General features: G+C 44.8%; 1 protein-coding gene across 2 annotated transcripts in view; it reads left to right on the top strand.

The window, feature by feature from the left end:
• mix23 (mitochondrial matrix import factor 23) overlaps window positions 1-18,029 on the top strand; it is a 29,198-nt gene extending 11,169 nt beyond the window's left edge. Inside the window, exons 4-5 of one of the 2 annotated variants that reach the window (XM_033033438.1) lie at window positions 13,705-13,764; window positions 16,399-18,029. In XM_033033438.1, the coding sequence (XP_032889329.1) occupies window positions 13,705-13,764; window positions 16,399-16,449 (111 nt within the window). In that variant the 3' untranslated portion in view covers window positions 16,450-18,029. The remainder of the gene's footprint in view (window positions 1-13,704; window positions 13,765-16,398) is intronic. The other variant, XM_033033439.1, reaches the window with a different exon arrangement.
• The last annotated feature ends 2,412 nt before the right edge of the window (window positions 18,030-20,441 follow it).

Here is a 20,441-nt window from a genome sequence, read left to right as displayed (position 1 = left end):
TAGACGCAAAGTGGTGGAGTAACTCAGCCGGTCAAGCAGCATCTGTGGAGAGAAGGAATGGGTGATGTTTCGGGTCGAGAACCATATGACGCAGGGCCACATCCATTTGTGGCGCAGACAGAAATTATACTGCAGTTACATTCTAGTGCCAAAGATTCATTCCATTTGACAATACTTGCCAATAATATATCCAGAATACTTTTTAAAATCGCAACCTTTTAACAAATTAAAGGGTCTGTTTAACTCTAAGGAGTTTATTGTCACAGAAGGCAGTGCCGGCCAAGTCATTGGGTATTTTTAAAGCATAGATTGATAGGTTCTTGATTAGTAAGATCATCAAAGGTAACGGGGGAGAAGGCAGAATGGGGTTGAGTGGGGAAAATAGGTCAGCCATGATCATATGGCAGAGCAGACTCGATGGGCCGAATGGCCAAATTCTGCTCCAGCGTCTTATGATTTGATGACTCAAATGTAGAAACAGATGCTAAATGAGCTCATGACCTGTTCCGCCGTTCTTTGAAAGTCTAAACTTATCACAAAATTGTATTCCTATTGTTCATAATGGTAATTTGATTTACTTGGATGTACAAAACCAGAAGCCTGGCGTTTGGCTCACGGTACTGATTGTCTGTAATTCTGTGCAGCAACGTGAAGCAATGTTTATTGTCACCACTGAAGGTGTGGCGTATATTGTTTACACACAGCAATGCATTATACTTGGATGTGACTCTACGGGATGTAGTTAGGAGGATTTGGGGCGGCACGGTGGCGCAGCGGTAGAGCTGCTGCCTTACAGTCCCAGAAACCGGGTTCGATCCTGACTGTGGGTGCTGTCTGTACAGAGTTTGTATGATCTCCCTGTGACCATGTGGGTTTTCTCCAGGTGCTACGGCTTCCTCCCACTCTCTGAAGACGCGGGAGTTTGTAGGTTATTTGCCTTCTATGCCTTTTACACAGAGAGTGGTGAATCTGTGGAATTCTCTGCCACAGAAGGTAGTTGAGGCCAGTTCATTGGCTATATTTAAGAGGAAGTTAGATGTGGCCCTTGTGGCTAAAGGGATCAGGGAGTATGGAGAGAAGGCAGGTACAGGATACTGAGTTGGATGATCAGCCATGATCATATTGAATGGCGGTGCAGGCTCGAAGGGCCGAATGGCCTACTCCTGCACCTATTTTCTATGTTTATGCCTTCGGTAAAATTTTAAATGCCTTTTTAGTATGTAGGATAGTGCTGGTGTACAGGGATCGCAGGTCGGCGCGGACTTGGTGGGCCGAAGGGCCTTTTACCGCGCTGTATCTCTAAAGTCAAAAGGGTTATAGAGGCACACAGCAGGTCCTCCAGTCCAACTTGTCCATGTCGACCAAGATGTCCTGTCGAAGCTAGTTCCATTTGACCAGGCATGCCCCATATCCCCCTAAACCTTTCCTTGATCAGTATAGCTAGAGGCTATGGGGAGAAGGCAGGAGAATGCGGTTAGGAGGGAGACATAGATCAGCCGTGATTGAATGGCGGAGTAGGCTTGATAGGCTGAATGGCCTAATTTACTCCTATTCCTTATGACCTCTCCATGTGATTATTCAAATGTTTGATAAATGGTGTTATAGTACCTGCCTCAACTACCTCCTTGGGCAGCTCATTCCATAGACCAACACCTTTAAAAAGTTGCTCCTCGGGTTCCCGTTACCCCTCTCACCTTAAACCTATACCCTCTAGTTCTTGATTCCCCTACCCTGTGTAAAAATACTCTCTGCATTCACATTATCTATTCCTCTCTATTTTATACACCTCTATCACTCCTCATCCGACTGCACTCCAAGGTCCTTTCATGTCCCAAACTCTCCCTCTAACTCAGGCCGTCGAGTCCTGGCAACATCCTTGTGAATCTTGTATGCACTCTTGCACTAACTTTAGTGCCACTCTGTTGGCAGTTGCCCCAACAGTCTCTCCTGCAGGGGCAACTGTTCTATCTCCACTGGCCTTGGGTTCCCCCTCCTTTTCTCATAAAGACCAGGAGGTCAGCATCCACAATGCCCAACACCCAGTACTCTTTGTCACCTGGTGACTGACACATGGATGGGCTAAAGCCAATAACCTCTACAGATGCGCTGCAGAGGCATTTTATCGGGATGCATCACAGCACGGTTTGGGAACTGCTCCATCCAAGACCGCAAGAAATGGCAGAGTTGTGGACGCAGCCTAGACCATCACACAAACCATCATCTCTTCCATCAACTGCATCTCCACTTCACGCTGCCTCGGCAAGGTCACCAGTATAATCAAGGACCTGTCTCACCCTGGTCACTGCCATGTCTCCCCTCCCATCAGGCAAGACATACAGAAGTATGAAAATGCACACCTCCAGATTCAGGGACAGTTTCTTCCCAGCTGTTATCAGGCAACTGAACCACCCTACTCCAACTAGAGAGCAGTGCTAAACCACTAAATATCACATTGAAGACCCTCGGACTATCTTTATTTGGACTTTACCTTACACTATGTAAGAGAGTGGGGGCTGTCCCAGAGAGATGCGCTCCTTTGGCCACTTACACCTTGGTGCTCGGGTTCAGAGTGCCCAGTCACCCTCCAGCCCCGGGAAAATGTGTGGGAAAATGACCCCCACCCTCCCGTCTCCCCCGGCCAGTGATGTGATGGACGCAGGGGTCTGGACCAATCGCTGACAAGTTCCCCCCACCCCGGCGACATCATGTCTGTTATTTGGCTTTTCGGCGACGTGCCCTTTGGGTTATTTGGCGTTTCGGCTTTTTTTCCATTCAGTTATTTGGTTTCCACTTCTTGGCTTCGGCATCTCGTCCTTCGATGCCTCGTCCGCACACGAGGTGACGTTTCGCAGAGTGCTGGAGTAACTCAGCGGGTCAGGCCGTATCTCTGGAGAACATGGATAGGTGACGTTTCACAGAGTGCTGGAGTAATTCAGCGGGTCAGGCAGCATCTCTGGAGAACATGGATAGGTGACGTTTCACAGAGTGCTGGAGTAACTCAGCGGGTCAGGTAGCATCTCTGGAGAACATGAATAGGTGACGTTTCATCTCGGGACCCTTCTTCAAACAGTCGTGTTCTCCAGAAATGCTGCCTGGCCCGCTGAGTTACTCCACCACTTTGTGTCCTTTTGTGTATTAACCAGCATCTGCAGTTCTTGGTTTCTACATTTTGTTCAATTCTTAGTCACCATACTAGATCTGCGGAAAAGTTTAGTTTGGAAACATGCCCATCGGCCCACCGAGTCTGCACCGACCAGCGAACCCCACACACTAGTATTATGTTATCCCAATTTTACTTCCTACACATTAGGGACAATTTATAGAAGCCAGATCACCCAGAGAAAACCCATGCAGTCACAGGGAGAACATGCAAACTCCTTGCATCAGGATCGAACCCGGGTCTCTGGCACTGTGAGGCAACAGCTCCACTGCTGGACCACTGTGCTGCCCAGCTGCAACAGAGCTTCACTGGAATGGTTTCTGAAATGAGGGCTGTAAACTGCAAGGTTAGAATTTTTTTAAGTGGAATTGGTTGCCTTGAAATTGGTTACCAAAAAAAAGAGAGAAAATTAAATAGAAGTGCACAAAATAATGTGATAAGGTATACGTGGGAAACTATTCTCACAGGAAGTTTTTCTAACACCAGAGGGCGCCAGTTGAAAGAAATGGGCCAAGGACACAGACATGACTATGGTGCACAACATGGCTACAATGTGGAACAATAATTTTGTTTATTTTATTTATTGTCATTCAATAAAAACATGATTCCACATGAATCATGAATGAAATTTGTACTCGGGTCCAAGCAGCATCATAGTGCAGTAAGACATCAATAAAGTGCAGTAAAGACATCAATAAATTCTAACATATAAAAACCTTCCACAATAAAATCTAAACAATAATAAGCCTATGAATAAATAGTAAAAAGTAAAAAAGCAGCATGGTTAAAAGACAGCAGCATAATAATGTCCATAGCAGCAGCAGTAGCAGCAGACAGTTCATTGAGGTAGTGAGGGTCCAGTCATTGAGGTAGTGAGTTTAATTGTCTCACGGCCTTGGGAAAGAAGCTGGCTTTAAGCCTTGTTGTCCTGGCCTTTATGCTGCACAGCCTTCTCCCTGAGGGGAGGGAGGCAAAGAGTCCATTTGCTGGGTGGGTGGGGTCCTTCATGATGTTTGAGGCTCTTCTCTTGCACCGGCTGATGTAAATGTCCTCATTGGCAGGGAGGCAGTAATTTGTGATTTGTTGGGGCAGATTTGACCACCCTCTGCAACACCCTCCTGTCAGAAGCAGAGCAGTTTCCGTACCACACTGTGATACACAATGTGAGGATGCTCTCCACCACACACATGTAAAATGATGTACTGGGGTGCTGAGGCCAGCACGCTTCAGCTTCCTCAAGAAGTAAAGGCGTTGGTGGGCTTTTTTAATGATGCTAGCCATGTTGCAGGTCCAGGTGAGGTCGTTAGAAATGTGCACCCCCAGATATTAAAAACTGGACAGCATCTCCACAGCTTCTCCTCCGATGTAGATGCCTTTTCTGAAGTCCACAATCACCTCCTTTATCTTCCCCACGTTGATGTCGAGGTTGTTTGCTTTACACCATACTTCAAGTTCTCCAACCTCCTGTCTGCAGCCCGACTTGTCATTGTGGGAGATTAATCCCACCAAGGCTGTGTCATCTGCAAATTTCACTATATGACTGTTCGGATGTTTGGCTGATAAGTGAGAAGTTATACGTGAGAAGAGTGTACAGCAGGGGGTTCAGGACACATCCCTGTTGGGAGCCGGTGTTGAGGGTAATGGGGGGTGGGATGAGGCACCGTAGATTTAAACAGACTATGGCCTGTTGGTCAGGAAGTCTAGTACCCAGTTGCACATGGATGGTTTAAGTCCAAGCAGCAGCAGCTTGTTGACTAAAGTCTGCGGAATGATGGTATTGAAGGCAGAACTAAAGTCCAACAAGAGCAATCTGAACTCCTGTTCTCCAGATGAGTGAGGGCTGAGTGAATGACGGATGAGATTGCATCAGATGTAGACCGATTCTTCCTGTAGGCGTACTGATGAGGGTCCACATTGATGTTAATGCTGTCTTTTATGTGGACCATAACCAGCCTTTCGAAGCATTTTGTGATTATCGGGGTGAGAGCCACCGGATGGTAATCACTCAAGCCTGACACCATTTTTTGGCACACGGATGATGGTGGCGGTCTTGAGACATGTCGGCACCACAGCTTGGTGTTATAGATGTCAGTCAGTACCCCAGTGAGTTAGTGAGCGCAGTCTCTCAGAACCCGTCCCGGGATGTTATCCGGGCCTGCTGCTTTGCGGGGGTTGACTCTCATCAGGGACCTCCTCACATCCTCAGCAGTCACCCTGAGAGGCAGCTCACCTGGTGGGAGTGGAGGCAACTGTGGAAGGTGTTGGAAGACTCAAAGCGAGCATAAAAAGTGTTCAGGGCATCAGGATGAGATGAATCCCTGGGGCATGCAGCATCTCTTTTGTTGTGCTCTGTGGTGGCCTTGATGCCCTTCCACAAGCTCTGGGGGTCATCGGTGGAGAAATGACCATGGATTTTGAGAGCATAGTTGGCTTTTGTTCTCTTAATTCCAGCGTCCAGCTTCCTCCTTGCTGCTCTCAGCGCTGATGCATCTCCCAGCCTGAATGCTGAGTCCCGTGCCTTCAGAAGAGATTGTACTTCTCCATTCAGCCAGGGTTTTTGGTTGGGGTGGGTGGTGATGTTCTTGGTGGTGGTAACATCATCGATACACTTGCTTATAAAGCTGGTGACAGATGAGGCATATTCTTCCAGCTCCACCTGTCCACTGTCTGTCGCTGCTTCACTGAAGATCTGCCAATCTGTGCGGCCAAAACAGTCTTGAATCATGGAGGCTGCATCACTGGGCCACTCAGTGATGGTTTTTTGTGTGGGCTTGCTGGCTTTGAGCACAGGATGGTGAGCAGGAAGCAGCATCATTGAGATGTGATCCGAGAGACCCAGGCGGGGGCGAGGCACCGCTCTGTATGCTCCCCGTTTGTTTGTATACACACGATCCATCGTGTTGTTCCCCCTAGTTGCTATAGAGACGTGCTGGCAGAACTGTGGCAGAGTGTCCGACTCTGGGTGTTGTTCAAGGCTTTCCAAAGAGCATTGAATAGACGTTGAAGGCATGTAATTTTGGAGGGTTCGAGGAAGAGTCATAGAGTTGTACAGCATGGAAAAAAGCCCTTCGGCCCAACTCATCCATGCTCACCAAGATCCTGGTGGCGGCGCGACTCGTTGCAGCGGCTCCTACAGCCTGTCTGTCTTTTTTTATTTTTTGTCTAGTTAAATGTAGTGTTTGGTGTTTTTTAATACTGGTTTTTAAATGTGTATATGTGGGGGGCGGGGGGGGGAGGGGGAAACCGTTTAAAATCTCTTCCCTGTCCGGGAGACCCGACCTTTTCCCTGTCGGGTCTCCGTTGTCGTTGGGGCCTAGCACCGTGGAGCGGCCTCCAACCTGAACGACCCGGGGGCTCGGGAGACTGCGCTGTGGACTACTCACCATCGTGGGGCTGGCCGGCCTCGGGGCGTGCGGAGCGGTGGTGACTCGCTGCTGCGACTCGACTCCTGGGGCTCGGAGGCTCCAGCAACGCAGCCGCAGGTCCGGTGGACTGTCGGGACATCGGGAGCTCGCGGGTCCGGGGGGAGAGAGAGACCGCTTCCCGGAGCTGCCGCAACGCGACTTCTCCAGCCCGTGTCGCGGGGTTTGGAACGACCCGGAGCGGGGTCATACATCACCCGGCGCGGCTTCATGGCCGTGGGACATTACAGCGCTCGCCGGGGGCTCCAACTTTGTGACTTTTAGACCGGGAGCGGGGCCGTAAATCGCCCGGCACGGCCTAAAATGGCCGTGGGACTTATCATCGCCCGCCTGGGGCTTGGACATCGGGAGAACAGGGGAGAGAAAATACTTTTGCCTTCCATCACAGTGGGTTCACTGTGATGGATGTTTGTGTGAACTTAATTGTGTGTATGTCTGTAGGACATTGTTTTTGTTTGTATGGCTGTGGAAACAAAATTTCGTTTGAGTCTCACTGGGGCTCAAATGACAATAAATGTGTATTGTATTGTATTGTATGTCTAAGACAGTCCCATCTGCCCATGTATGGGCCAGATCCCACACTACCTTTCCGATCCATGTATCTGTTTAAATGCTGTTACTCAAATCTGCCTCAACGACCTCTTCTGGAGGCATTCTCCATGACCTGATGAGTTACTCCAGTTTTTTGCGTCTATCTTTGGTATAAACCAGGATCTGGCGGTCACGGTGGCGCAGCGGTAGAGTTGCTGCCTTATAGTGAACGCAGCGCCGGAGACACGGGTTCGATCCTGACTACGGTGCTGTCTGTACGGAGATTGTATGGTCTCCCCGTGATCTGCGTGAGTTTTCTCCGAATTCTTCAGATTCCTCCCACACTCCAAAGACGTACAGGTTTGTCGGTTAATTGGCTTGGTGAATGTAAAAATTGTCCCTAGTGGGTGTAGGATAGTGTTAATGTGCGGGGAACGCTGGTCGGTGCGGACCCGGTGGGCAGATGGGCCTGTTACCAAGCTGTATCTCTAAACTAAACTAAACTAATCTGTAGTTACTTCCTACACATACCTCCTCTGGCAGTTCGTTCTACATACCCTCTAAGAGAAAACATTGCTCCTCAGGTTCCCATTAAAGTGTTCTCCTCTCACCTTAAACCTATGTCCTGTGGTTCTTGATTCCCCCACCCTGGGTAAAATAATCTGCGCATTCACTTTCTCTATCCCCCTCATGATTTTATACACCTCTGTAAGATCACCCCTCATCCTCCTGCACTCAAGGAATAAAGCCCCAGCCTGCCCAACCTTTCCCTGTAGATCAGGCCCTTGAGTCCTGGCAACATGCTCGTGAATCTTCTCTGCACTGTTCCTAGATTCCTTCTCCCTTTTCTTTTTCCATGTCTCCGTTTTATCTTTTGGTCTATAGTTCTTAATTAATACTTCCATTTCATCACACATGTTTATATCAAAAGTACCTTCCCTGGGCCACTTTGTATTCTATTTCTCTGTTCTTTTCTCCCATTTCTCAGTGCTCTTTTGGCTACGGGGACATTTTTACTTAATATCTCAACCGCAGTTAGTTTACTCATTCATGGTGGTTGGCTTAGAATGCACATTGTTAATTAATACAGTCTCAGACCTTACACCTCCTCCGTCCTTGTAGTCACTATATTACCTTACACTATTCTTATTGCTATTCTACTTTCTGCTATTCTACAATATTTTATCACTATGTACACTTACCGTTATCCACTTACCATAAATCCGTATTTTGCCTGTACAAACCCCTAGTCACCCAAGGCGGTATCCACAAAATAATTAATTCTGCCGGTGCAAACCCCTGACCTCTCAGGGTGGTATCCACAGAATACCCGCCTCGTCCGTGCAACCCCTGATCCCTCAGGGTGGTATCCACGAGGTCTCAATAAAATCTTAATAATATCACACAATGCAATGCTGTACTTTCTTTTCCCAAATATTATTGCTCGCCACACAGCGCAGCCTTCTCGGACAATCCTCCGGGTCCCCTTTTTAGAACAATTTAGTGCCAGATTTGTTGGGTAGGAGAGGCCCTTTCGATCACCCAGACGTTTCTGTGTCCCCAGTGGTCCATGTTTCAACAGGTTAGTAGTCCAAATAAAGCTGGAAAACCGCTTACCTTTTTTTGCGTGTGGCTAGCCTTTTCCTGTTGCCCTGGGGAGCCCCGTGGGACTAGGAAGCGCCCTTGGCTGGTCGTCCTCTGCTGAATGGGCCTCTTTCCTACCCTGCTCGCTGCGCCAATTTTGTCGTGGTTAAGAGACTCGGAGATGGATAAGATGACACAGACATGGAGAATTCTTCAAGAAGACGAAAGCCTTTATTTGCAAACAATGGCTGGAACACTCAGAGACGACACCCGCCTGTCCGTTCTCTAATTGCTCTCAGATCACAGAAAAAGGATGCTTTTTGTTACAATTTTACAGCCATATCTCCTCTACCTTATCTTGCATGCTGCACTCCTCTCGCATCAATCTATCTTCAATTCTAACATTCTCTGTCTCGCCACCATTAACTTCCGACCTTGGTTCAGTCTTATTAAACTTATATACATTCTTACATTTCCCCTCATATCTCTTCCTCTTTTGCCATCCTTAAATTCCAACTGTTACTCTAATCTCCCAGCTGTCAATCTAACCCATTCTACTTCGACACCCTTATTTCCCAGCTACAGCTAAAGGTTACACACCGTATTATAATATTACATACTAGTTTATGTTGAGTACAAAGATACAAATGTGTTTATTAAGAATACAAAGATGCAAAGGTAAAAATAAGTAACTTGTTTAGTGTTTTGTTTACTGGATAAATGATTTAATTAAGTGCTGCTGAATTACTAACAATCACGTGAGGTTAAGTAAAATAAGTTGATGTCTGATTACGTAAAATAGCTGACCTGCTGCTATGTATACTTCTATATAACTTCCATACTTCCTGTCTGTCAACCAATTTTCTATCCATGTCAACACCCTACCCGCAATACCATGTGCTCTAATTTTAGTCACCAGTCTCCTGTGCGGGACCTTATCAAAGGCTTTCTGAAAGTCTAGATACACTACACTACTGGCTCCCCTTCATCCATTTTACTTGTCACATCCTCAAAAAATTCCAGAAGATTAGTCAGGCATGGTTTTCCTTTCATAAATTCATGCTGACTTGGACTAATCCTTTTACTGCTATCCAAATGCCCCATTATTACCTCTTTAATAATTCTCTAGCATCTTTCCCACCACCGAAATCAGGCTAACAGGTCTGCAATTCCCCGTTTTCTCTCTCGTTCCTTTCTTGAAAAGTGGGATAACATTAGCTATCCTCCAATCCACAGGAACTGATCCTGAATCTATTGAACATTGGAAAATGATCACCAATGCTTCCACTATTTCTAGAGCCACCTCCCTGAGGACCCTGGGATGCAGTCCATCAGGCCCTGGGGATTTATCATTCTTCAGTCCCAATACTATTTCCCGCCTAATGGGAATTTCTTTCAGTTCCTCGACCCCCTTAGATCCTCTGCCCTGCAGTACTTCTGGGAGATTGTGTGTGTCTTCCTTAGTGACGTCAGATCCGAAGTACCTGTTCAACTCTTCTGCCATTTCCTTGATCCCCATAATAATTTCACCCGTGTCTGCCTTCAAGGGACCCACATTTGACTTTGCTACTCTTTTTCCCTTAACATATCTAAAAAAGCTTTTACTGTCCTTCTTTATATTCCTGGCCAGCTTCCGCTCGTACTTCATCTTTTCAGCCCGTATTGCCCGTTTTGTTTCCTTCTGTTGTCCTATGAAAGTTTCCAATCCTCTGGCTTCTGGCTACTCGTTGCTGTGTTATACATCTTTTCTTTTAGTTTTATTCTATCCCTAACTTCTCTTGTCAGCCACAGTTGCCTCCTACTCCCCTTAGAATCTTTCTTCCTTTTTGCAATGAAATGATCCTGCGTCTATCCCCAGAAATTCCTGCCATTGCTGTTACACCGTCATTCCTGCTAGTGAGGATTCAAGCCTTTTTCATCAGTTGTTGCATCAATAATCGACCAGATCACTGGGTTACCAAAAACGTACATTTTATTGAGCAAGAGTCTTTACATCAGTTCACCCGGCCGCAGACCAGGTAACCCTGCAAAGTGTCGCTACTCCTCTTCTTCAGGCATTACCTTATATACCTTTTAAGCAAAGCTTTCCTTCCCCCTTCTTACCCAATTACATTTCTGCCACGTATTCCTTTTCCATCAGTCATCCATTAGCATCATGCCATCGGTCCCCCTCAAATATGGGGTTATTTTTCACCATTTGCTTAAAGTTGATTATCAGCAAAATTGCTTAAAGTTGGTTATCAGCAAAAACCGATGATCACCTCCAATTATGTTGTTTGTTTTCCATTCTTTGCTAAAAATCAGTTCTCTGCGGTTAGTCATTCTGCACGTCTGCAAGTTGTGCAAGGGTAGTGGTTCTGCTTTTTGTGTTAGTAGGCTTTTTGCACATGCAAGCTCAAATATTAAGGTTAGACATTTAATACATCAAGACATCAATTTTAATGCTTTTTAGAATTATTAGAATTAGTGGCACTGGCTGTCTCAATCTTTCCATAGCAGGATTTAACACAACTCCTCACTAGGATCCCTTTCCGGTCTACCTTGGCCAGCTCCTCTCTCATGCCTTCATAATCCCCTTTGTTCAACTGCATCACTGCCACTTCCGATTTAACCTTCTCCTTCTCAAATTGCAGATTAAAACTAATCATATTATGATCACTACCTCCAAACGGTTCCTTTACTTCGAGTTCTCTTATCAAATTTGGTTCATTGGATAACACTAAATCCAGAATTGCCTTTTCTCTGGTCGGCTCCATTACAAACTGTTCTAAGAACCCATCTCGGAGGCACTCTACAAACTCTCTTTCTTGGGGTCCTGAACCAACCTGATTTTCCCAGTCTACCTGCATATTGAAATCCCCCATCACCACAGTGGCATTACCTTTGTTACATGCCAGTTTTAACTCCTGCAACTTACACCCTACATCCGGGCTACTATTTCTGGGTCTGTAGATAACACCAATTAGTGACTTCTTGCCTTTACAATTCCTCAACTCAATCCACAGTGACTCTACCTCGTCAGTCCCTATGTCTTCCATCGCAAGGGACTGAATTCCATCCCTCACCAGCAGAGCTACCCCCCTCCTCTGCACACCTGCCTGTCCTTTCTATAGGATGTATAACTCTGAATATTAAGTTCCCAGACCCAATCCTCCTGCAGCCACGTCTCAGTAATCCCCACAATGTCATATCTACCAACCTCTATCTGAGCCTCAAGCTCATCTACTTTACTTCTTATACTTCGTGCATTCATATACAGTACATTTAATTCCTTACGCATCTCACCATTCACATTGATCCCTATTACACTTGGCCATACTCTCCTATCCCTTTCTGAGCTTTCTTTCCCATTAATTCTGGGGTCATTATCTATCCCTTTACTCCCTTTCCCTTTAACTCCGTCCTTGACTATCCCATTTGACACCCCCCCCACCCCCTTTATTTAGTTTAAAACCACCTGTGTCGCAGTGGCAGGCAGGTATGCCGGTCCCTCACCAAGTAGAACCAAGGAACTGCAGATGCTGGTTTACAAAAAAAGATACATAGTGCTGGAGTAACTCAGCGGGTCAGGCAGCCGGCTGAAGGGTCTGAAAAATGGTCAGCCCTAAAATGTCACCTACCCATGTTGCCTCACTGCAAGAGAGACCTGGGTTCGATCCTGACCTTGGGTGCTAATTAAGTAGAGTTTGCATGTTTTCCCTGTGAACATGTGGGTTTCCTCTGGGTGTTCCGGTTTCCTCCCACATCCCAAAGGCAGGAAGGTTAGGGTTAGGTTCAGGGCTGCCTAGTGGCACAGCAGTAGAGTTGCTGCCTTACAGAGCCAAAGACCCGGTTTTGATTCTGACTACAGGTGCTGTCTGTAGGGAGCCTATACTGTCTGTACATTTGGTAAATGTAAAAATCTTCAAAGAGTCATAACGGCACAACAGAGGAGATACTTCCTACGGCTGCTGAGGAAGCACAATCTGCCACAGGCAATGATGGTCCAATTCTACACGGCCATCGTAGAGTCTGTCCTCACCTTCTCCATCATGGTCTGGTTTGGCTCAGCCACCAAGCACGACACCTGGAGGCTGCAGCGAATATCGTCCGATCAGCTGAGCAGGTTATTGGCTGCAACCTTCCCCCCCCCCCCCATTGATGAACTGTACACTGCAAGGGCCAGGAATCGAGCGGGTAAGATCATCTCTGACCCCTCTCACCCTGGCCACAAACTCTTTGAATCATTTCCCTCTGGAAGGCGACTCCGGACTGTCAAAGCTGCCACAGCCAGACATAAAAACAGTTTTTTATCCACGAGTAGTTGCTCTACTCAACAGCCAAAAATCTGTAGCCTCCTTTGATCTGGTATTTTGTTGGTTTACATGCTTGATCAATGGTGTTTTATCATTAATGTTTTATTATTATTAATGTTTTCAGAGTCATTTGTAACTGTCACTGTATGTCATGTTACTTGTGGGCAGAGCACCAAGGCAAATTCCTTGTATTGAATACTTGGCCAATAAACTTACTTACTTACTTGCTTACCCTGTATGTACGGGCGATGTCTGTACTGTCTGTACATACCCTGTGTGACTGCTTGAGTTTTCTCCAAGTATTGCGGTTTCCTCCCACATTCGAAAGACGTGCGGGTTTGTAGGTTAATTGGCTTCTGTAAATAGTCCCTCGTGCGTGGAAAAGAACTAGTATACATTGATCACTGGTCGGTGTGAACACGGTGGCTCGAAGGGGCTGTTTCCACGCTGTATCTGTAAACTAAATGTGACAATAAAATACCACTGAACCATTGCCCTGCGAGTCAGTAATAAGGTGAAGGGATTCAACAAACAGCATTCCACATGTGGAAGCAGTACCTTACCTCTCAACCTGAGGGAGAAGGGGTAACATTTAATATGCATTCTCATTAAGTGAACACTCGACAGTCTCCACATTATCTTCATTACAGTTATGTGTTGTAACATCCTGTTCACGTTGAAGATAAATGTCCTGTCTTCTTCTTTGTTTCAGTTGAAACTAATGCAGTCCGAATTAAATGTTGAAGAGGTTATTAATGACAGAAGTTGGAAGGTAATTCTTTTTATTCGTGTATTGGAAAATGGGGCGCACGTACAAACAATGGGAATTACTTTGCAGTTACAATAGATTGACTAAAGCAGTTCCTGGAGATGCTGCAATCTTATGTAGAACATAGAGTGCTGGAGCATAGAACTCAGTGGGTCAGGCTGCATCTCAGGAGGACAGGAGAAGTGACATTCCCGCTGAGTTTCTCCAGCCTCTTATCAGATCAATGGGCGGCACAGTGGCGCAATGGTAGTTGTTGCCTTACTGCGCTTAGACTACGGGGGCTGTCTGTACGGAGTTTGTATGTTCTCCCCGTGAACATGTGAGGTTTCTTCGAGATCTTCAGTTTCCCCCCACACTCCAAAGACGTACTGACTCCATTGGAGGTGCTGCCTCGAAGAGCCAAATGGCCTACTCCTGCCCCTATTGTCTATGTTTCTGTGTGCAAGTTTGCAGGTTAATTCGCATGGTATAAATGTAAATTGTCCCTAGTGTGTGTAGGATAGTGTAAATGTGTGGGGATCGCTGGACAGTGATGGGCCGAAGGGCCTGTTTCTGCATTAGTTTCTTCTCCTGGCTAAGGAAGGACATGCAGTGCCCTCCATAATGTAGAAATTACAGTTGTGTTTATACATAATCCCCCCCCCCCCTCCCCCCATTTCAGGGCACCATAATGTTTGGGACACATGGCCTCACAGGTGTATGTAATTGCTCAGGTGTGTTTAATTGCCTCCTTAATGCAGGTACAAGAGAGCTCTGAGCACCTAGTCTTTCCTCCAGTCTTTCCATCACCTTTGGAAACTTTTATTGCTGTTTATCAACATGAGGACTATTCAAAGTCATGCCAATGAAAGTCAAAGGAGCCATTGTGAAACTGAGAAACAAGAATAAATCTGTTAGAGACATCAGCCAAACCTTAGGCTTACCAAAATCAACTGTTTGGAACATCATTAAGAAGAAAGAGAGCACTGGTGAGCTTACTAATCGCAAAGGGACTGGCAGGCTAAGGAAGACCTCCACAGCTGATGACAGAAGAATTCTCTCTATAATAAAGAAAAATCCCCAAACACCTGTCCGACAGATCAGAAACATTCTTCAGGAGTCAGGTGTGGATTTGTCAATGACCACTGTCCGCAGAAGACTTCATGAACAGAAATACAGAGGCTACACTGCAAGATGCAAACCACTGGTTAGCCACAAAAATAGGATGGCCAGGTTACAGTTTGCCAAGAAGTACTTAAAAGAGCAACATCAATTCTGGAAAAAGGTCTTATGGACAGATGAGACGAAGATTAACTTATATCAGAGTGATGGCAAGAGCAAAGTATAGAGGAGAGAAGGAACTGCCCAAGATCCAAAGCATACCACCTCATCTGTGAAACACAGTGGTGGGGGTGTTATGGTCTGGGCATGTATGGCTGTTGAAGGTACTGGCTCACTTCATTGATGATACAACTGCTGATGGTAGTAGTATATTGAATTCTGAAGTGTATAGACACATCCTATCTGCTCAAGTTCAAACAAATGCCTCAAAACTCATTGGCCGGCAGTTCATTCTACAGCAAGACAATGATCCCAAAAATGTTGCTAAAGCAACAAAGGAGTTTTTCAAAGCTAAAAAATTGTAAATTCTTGAGTGGCCAAGTCAATCACCCGATCTGAACCCAATTGAGCATGCCTTTTATATGCTGAAGAGAAAACTGAAGGAGACTAGCCCCCAAAACAAGCATAAGCTAAAAATGGCTGTAATACAGGCCTGGCAGAGCATCACCAGAGAAGACACCCAGCAACTGGTGATGTCCATGTATAGCAGACTTCAAGCAGTCATTGCATGCAAAGGATATGCAACAAAATACTAAACATGGCTACTTTCATTTACATGACATTGCTGTGTCCCAAACATTATGGTGCCCTGAAATCGGGGAACTATGTATAAACACTGCTGTAATTTCTACATGGTGAAACCAAAATATATAAAAATGGCCTTTATTAAAATCTGACTGTGCACTTTAACCACATGTGATTTTTTCTATTAAAAATCTCAAATTGTGGAATGCAGAGGCAAATAAATAAATGATGGGTCTTTCTCCAAAACATTATGGAGGGCACTGTATAAGCTGCATTATGACTTCCTGACTCTTATACCCTGGCCAATGAAGGCAAACATACCATTCACCCTCTTCTCTACTCTCTCTACTTGTGTTGCCACTTTCAGAGAGTTATGGACCCCAAGATTCCTCTCAGCTTCTTGAATAATGCATCTTTGGGATATTGAGAAATCTCTGACCACCAATTAGAATGTAACCAATTAGGGCGGCGCTATGGCGTATCGGTAGCGTTGCCGCCTGACAGCGCCAGAGCGCCGGGTTCAATGCTGATTATGGGTGATGTCTGTAGGGAGTTTCTACGTTCTCCCTGTGACTCTCCTCCGGGTGCGCCAGTTTCCTCTCGCTCCAAAGACATGCAGTTTGAAAGTTAATTGGCTTTGGTGAAACTGTAAATGATCCCTAGTGTGTAGGATAGTGTTGGTGTACGGGGTGATTGCTGGTCGGCGCGGACTCGGTGGGCTGAGGGCCTGTATCTGTGCTGTATCTCTAAAGTCAATTTAGAATGTGTAACATTTTTCTTCACTTTACAAAGGTCTTCAGGGATCGCTGCAGAATTCATTACAAACCTGAAACCGATCTGTGAACCTGAAGAGTTGAATATTGGTCAGACTTCCAGACTGTGTCTTGAAAAGAAGGAATCAAATGAGAGTTACTCAGGTGCAAGCAGAGTGGACCATTACAGGGACCGCTTCTAGGTTTAAGCCAAGACTTTTGTTAAGATGGGCCTTTTATCATTGGGAGACAACACTAGTTCCAGTAATCACTTAAAACAGCCCGTAAAAATTGGGTCTTTTTTCAATCCAATTTGTTTTGAATATCATGAGATTTTTGCTTTTTTTTGTTAATAGTCACATAATGGAACTGTACTGTTATTGCTAAGGAAAGTCTGTTTTTTAAATCACATTTCCTTGATTGTTTTTTTCCGTTCTCTTGTTACAATTCCTAGACCGTGGCTCTACTGGTGTTTTTCAACTTATAAATTGTCTAATCTGAGCTTTAATTTGTGAGCGAAATAAACAATTTCATACTAAATAGTAGATAGCAGTTTTTAAAAATAAAGAGTCTGATGAATAATATAATTTCCTGTACAAACAGTTAATTGTATTGGTAATTTGATGTGAATTATTCCTTCAGATCTCCCACACAACCCTGGGATGTTCAGTTGGGTTAGTTACTGAAATAAATCATGATGATTATTTTGTATCATGCAATTTGTAACATTTCTGTAAACTCATATCAGACATTAGACTTTCATAGATCATCTCTGCCTGTGGCATTTTGGTAACAATTGTAAATACATTTTAACTATAAACTTCATTAAATTAGAAACCTTTGCTCAGGCTAGTTTTGTGGATTTTGTCTGAGACATTCTGTATCCACTTTTTGAATGAAAGTATCAATTTTGGTGTAATTTCTTTTAAGAAATGCAATCTTCGATGGTACTCTGCTTTCCTATGCAAGAGGGTGGAGAGAGTCGTTCTATGACATTCCTATCATTTAGCTCTCTCACAAACTTAATGACAGGGAAATGTGATTGAATATTGACAAGATTTCAGGGTTTTCCTACCAAAGCATCGTTAGCATGTTCAGCAATCCCCAAATGTTAAAGTATTTATGTGGCCTTTGTTATTCCTGGCTTCTACCTTGTGTCCATCACTATGATCTGCTTAAATATGTTGTGTCAATTTTCTCCACTATAGGGAAACCTGGGGGTGGGGGTAAAGTATTTCTTTGCATTTTATTATGCTGCACACATGTATCCAGAAGCTCCTTCTAATAGATACTGCCCTGCAGATTGTGTTATACGCAAGGTAAAGGTGTACACCAAAAAAATTATTGATACTGCCTGTATCTCAGTGTTCATCTGTAAATAGATTTGACTGTAACCCAGTTGTCAAGAATTCCATTCGCTTTATTAAACTTGAAAACGAGACAGCTTTACAATCTCAAATGTTTTGTTCATGTATTGAAAAAGTTGATATTTTGCGATGTACACACTGGAGATTCTGTTCTCAAACCACCGTGGAACAACATTTTGTCTGGAACTTTTGCCATATTTTGTTCTAATCATTTGGTGCTTTTAAGTTTGTGCAAATGTAGATACAATGCAAAATGTACTCCCCACAAGATGGACCTGACCCTCATTAAAAGACATCCACAGAACAGTGCTGTGTCTAATGTTTTATTTAATATATATAAAAAGATGGAAGACCAACAAAACTTCATTAAATCAAAAAGTTTTTTATTAAGATGTAGACAAGAACTTTTAAATGCTGGTTTGCAAAAAAAGACAAAGTGCTGGAGTAATTCAACGGGTCAGGCAGCACCTCTGGAGAACATGGATGGCCGATGTTTTGGTTTGGGACCCTTCTTCAGACTGAAGGGTCCTGACCTGAAACGTTGCCCAGTGATGCTGCCTGACCCACTGTTACTCCAGTACTTTTTATATTGATTAAAACTTCATCTTAAAAATGCTGAGTACAACACTGAAAGCACATGTCATCTCAACAAGTCAGTTTCAGAATCACACCCATCCCTTTATTAAGCATCAACTGCATCGCCATAAGGTTGAGAGAAATATCTTCACATGATTCTTTGATTACAAGATCTCTTCTGTTCAGCCCAGGGGGCACATGGGTTTTTATTTTTTTAACTCCATACATTCTCCCCTATCCATTTATTTAGGTTTAACAAACATATTTATGGCCTTTACAATTCATAGACATAGAAATTGATTATGCAATAGAACAGGAAACACACTCTAGGTGAAGTTAAGATTTAAGACAAGGTGTGTTGTGCAGTAGCCAGCTCAGTGAAAGCAAGCTCACTCTTCAGAATGCGTCGTCAAGCGAATGGCCATCCTTGGCAGAGGTCACAGATCTGACACTTCCTTCATGAGGAAGCTTTTCATACACTTTTACATGGAGGTATTCATCTTTGCCACAGTGGATCTAAAAGACAAAACAAAGTTATTGTTCCAACCAAGAATATCATCCACATTATATAAAAGTTTAAGCTGGAAATATACAAGACTGGAAGACACAGCAAGGTTGGTACACTGACCATCAATCACCCGTTCACACCAGTTCTATGTCATCTCACTTTCTCATCCACTCCCTGCACACCAGCGGCAGATTCCAGAGGTAAATTAACCTACAAACCTGCACGTCTTTGGGATGTGGGAGGAAACTGCAGCAACCACGGAGGAAACCCATGCTATCACAGGGAGAACCTATAAACTCCACACATAGACAGGACCAGAGGTCAGCATCGAACCCTGGTCTCTAGCACTGTGAGGCAGCAGCTCTACCAGCTGCGTGACTATGATATTGTCTAGGCCAGGTCTCTCCTTACAGATCAGAGAACCAAAAAGAAGCAATCTCATTTAACACTAAATTATTTTGAATGTCTGAACATGGATAAAGAGGAAAGATATGCAGGAAGGAACTGCAGATGCTGGTTTAAAATCAAAGATAGACAAAATGCTGGAGTAACTCAGCGGGACAGGCAGCATCTTTTGAGAGAAGGAATGGTCAAGACCTTTCAAGTTTAGTTTGAAGAAGGATCTCGACACGAAACGTCACCCATTCCTTCTCCCCAGAGATGCTGCCTGTCCCATTGAGTTACTCCAGTAATTTGTGTTAAAGTGGAAAGATGTTTTCTTGAGGAAGGCATCTGGACAAAAGGCTCACTCAAAATAAGGGGTAGGCAATCTGGAATTGAAATAAGATTTTTAGATCATACGACAGGAACAGAATGAGGCCATTTGGCCTGGAGTCGGTTTCATCATTCGATCGTGGCTGAGCTATTTTTTCCCCTCAACCCCATTCTCCTGCCTTCTACCCGTAACCTTTGACACCTTTACCAATTAAGCATGTATTAATCGCTGCTTTAAAGATACCCTCTGGCTAAAGAAATGTCTCCTCATCTCCATTCTAAAGGTATATCCTTTTCACTCCGAGGCTGTGCCCTCTGGTCCTAAACTCTCCCATGAGTGGAAACATCTTCAACATCCACTATCTAGACCTTCACTCACCGGCTAACATTGGGAACTGTTTTCTCTGGAAGGGCTGTGGAGGCAGAGTTTTAGCAAACCAAAAGCTGTAGCATTCTAGTAAATGGAGTTGGCAGCAGGACAAGGATAACAGGGTGGAAGATCATGCACGATCTTATTGAATGGTACAATGCTTAGCCCAAATGACCTCTCTTTGTACCAGTGCAAGCATCACATCCCCCACCTCCCCACCTAAACTTTAGAATTTAGGTGGGGAGAGGGGGGGGGGGGGGAGAGGGGGGGGGGGGGGGGGGGGGGGGGGGGGGGGAAGGGGAAAAGTAACTTTGAACAAATAACTACAGGAGTGCACGATAAGAATTACTCTTCAAAAATAGAAATAGATGCACACGAAATAATTGAACGCTACCAAAGTTATAATTAGTACAACAAAGGACTGTAGATGCTGATTTATACCAAAGATAGACAAAGTGCTGGAGTAACTCAGCAGGACAGGCAGCATCTCTGAAGAAAATGCATGGGTGATATTTCACGTCAGGACCCTTTCTCAGAAGTCGAAAAGG

This window comes from Amblyraja radiata, chromosome 14 (assembly GCF_010909765.2).
Source record: "Amblyraja radiata isolate CabotCenter1 chromosome 14, sAmbRad1.1.pri, whole genome shotgun sequence".
NCBI lineage: Eukaryota > Metazoa > Chordata > Chondrichthyes > Rajiformes > Rajidae > Amblyraja > Amblyraja radiata.
This window is presented reverse-complemented; position numbering and strand designations above follow the sequence as displayed.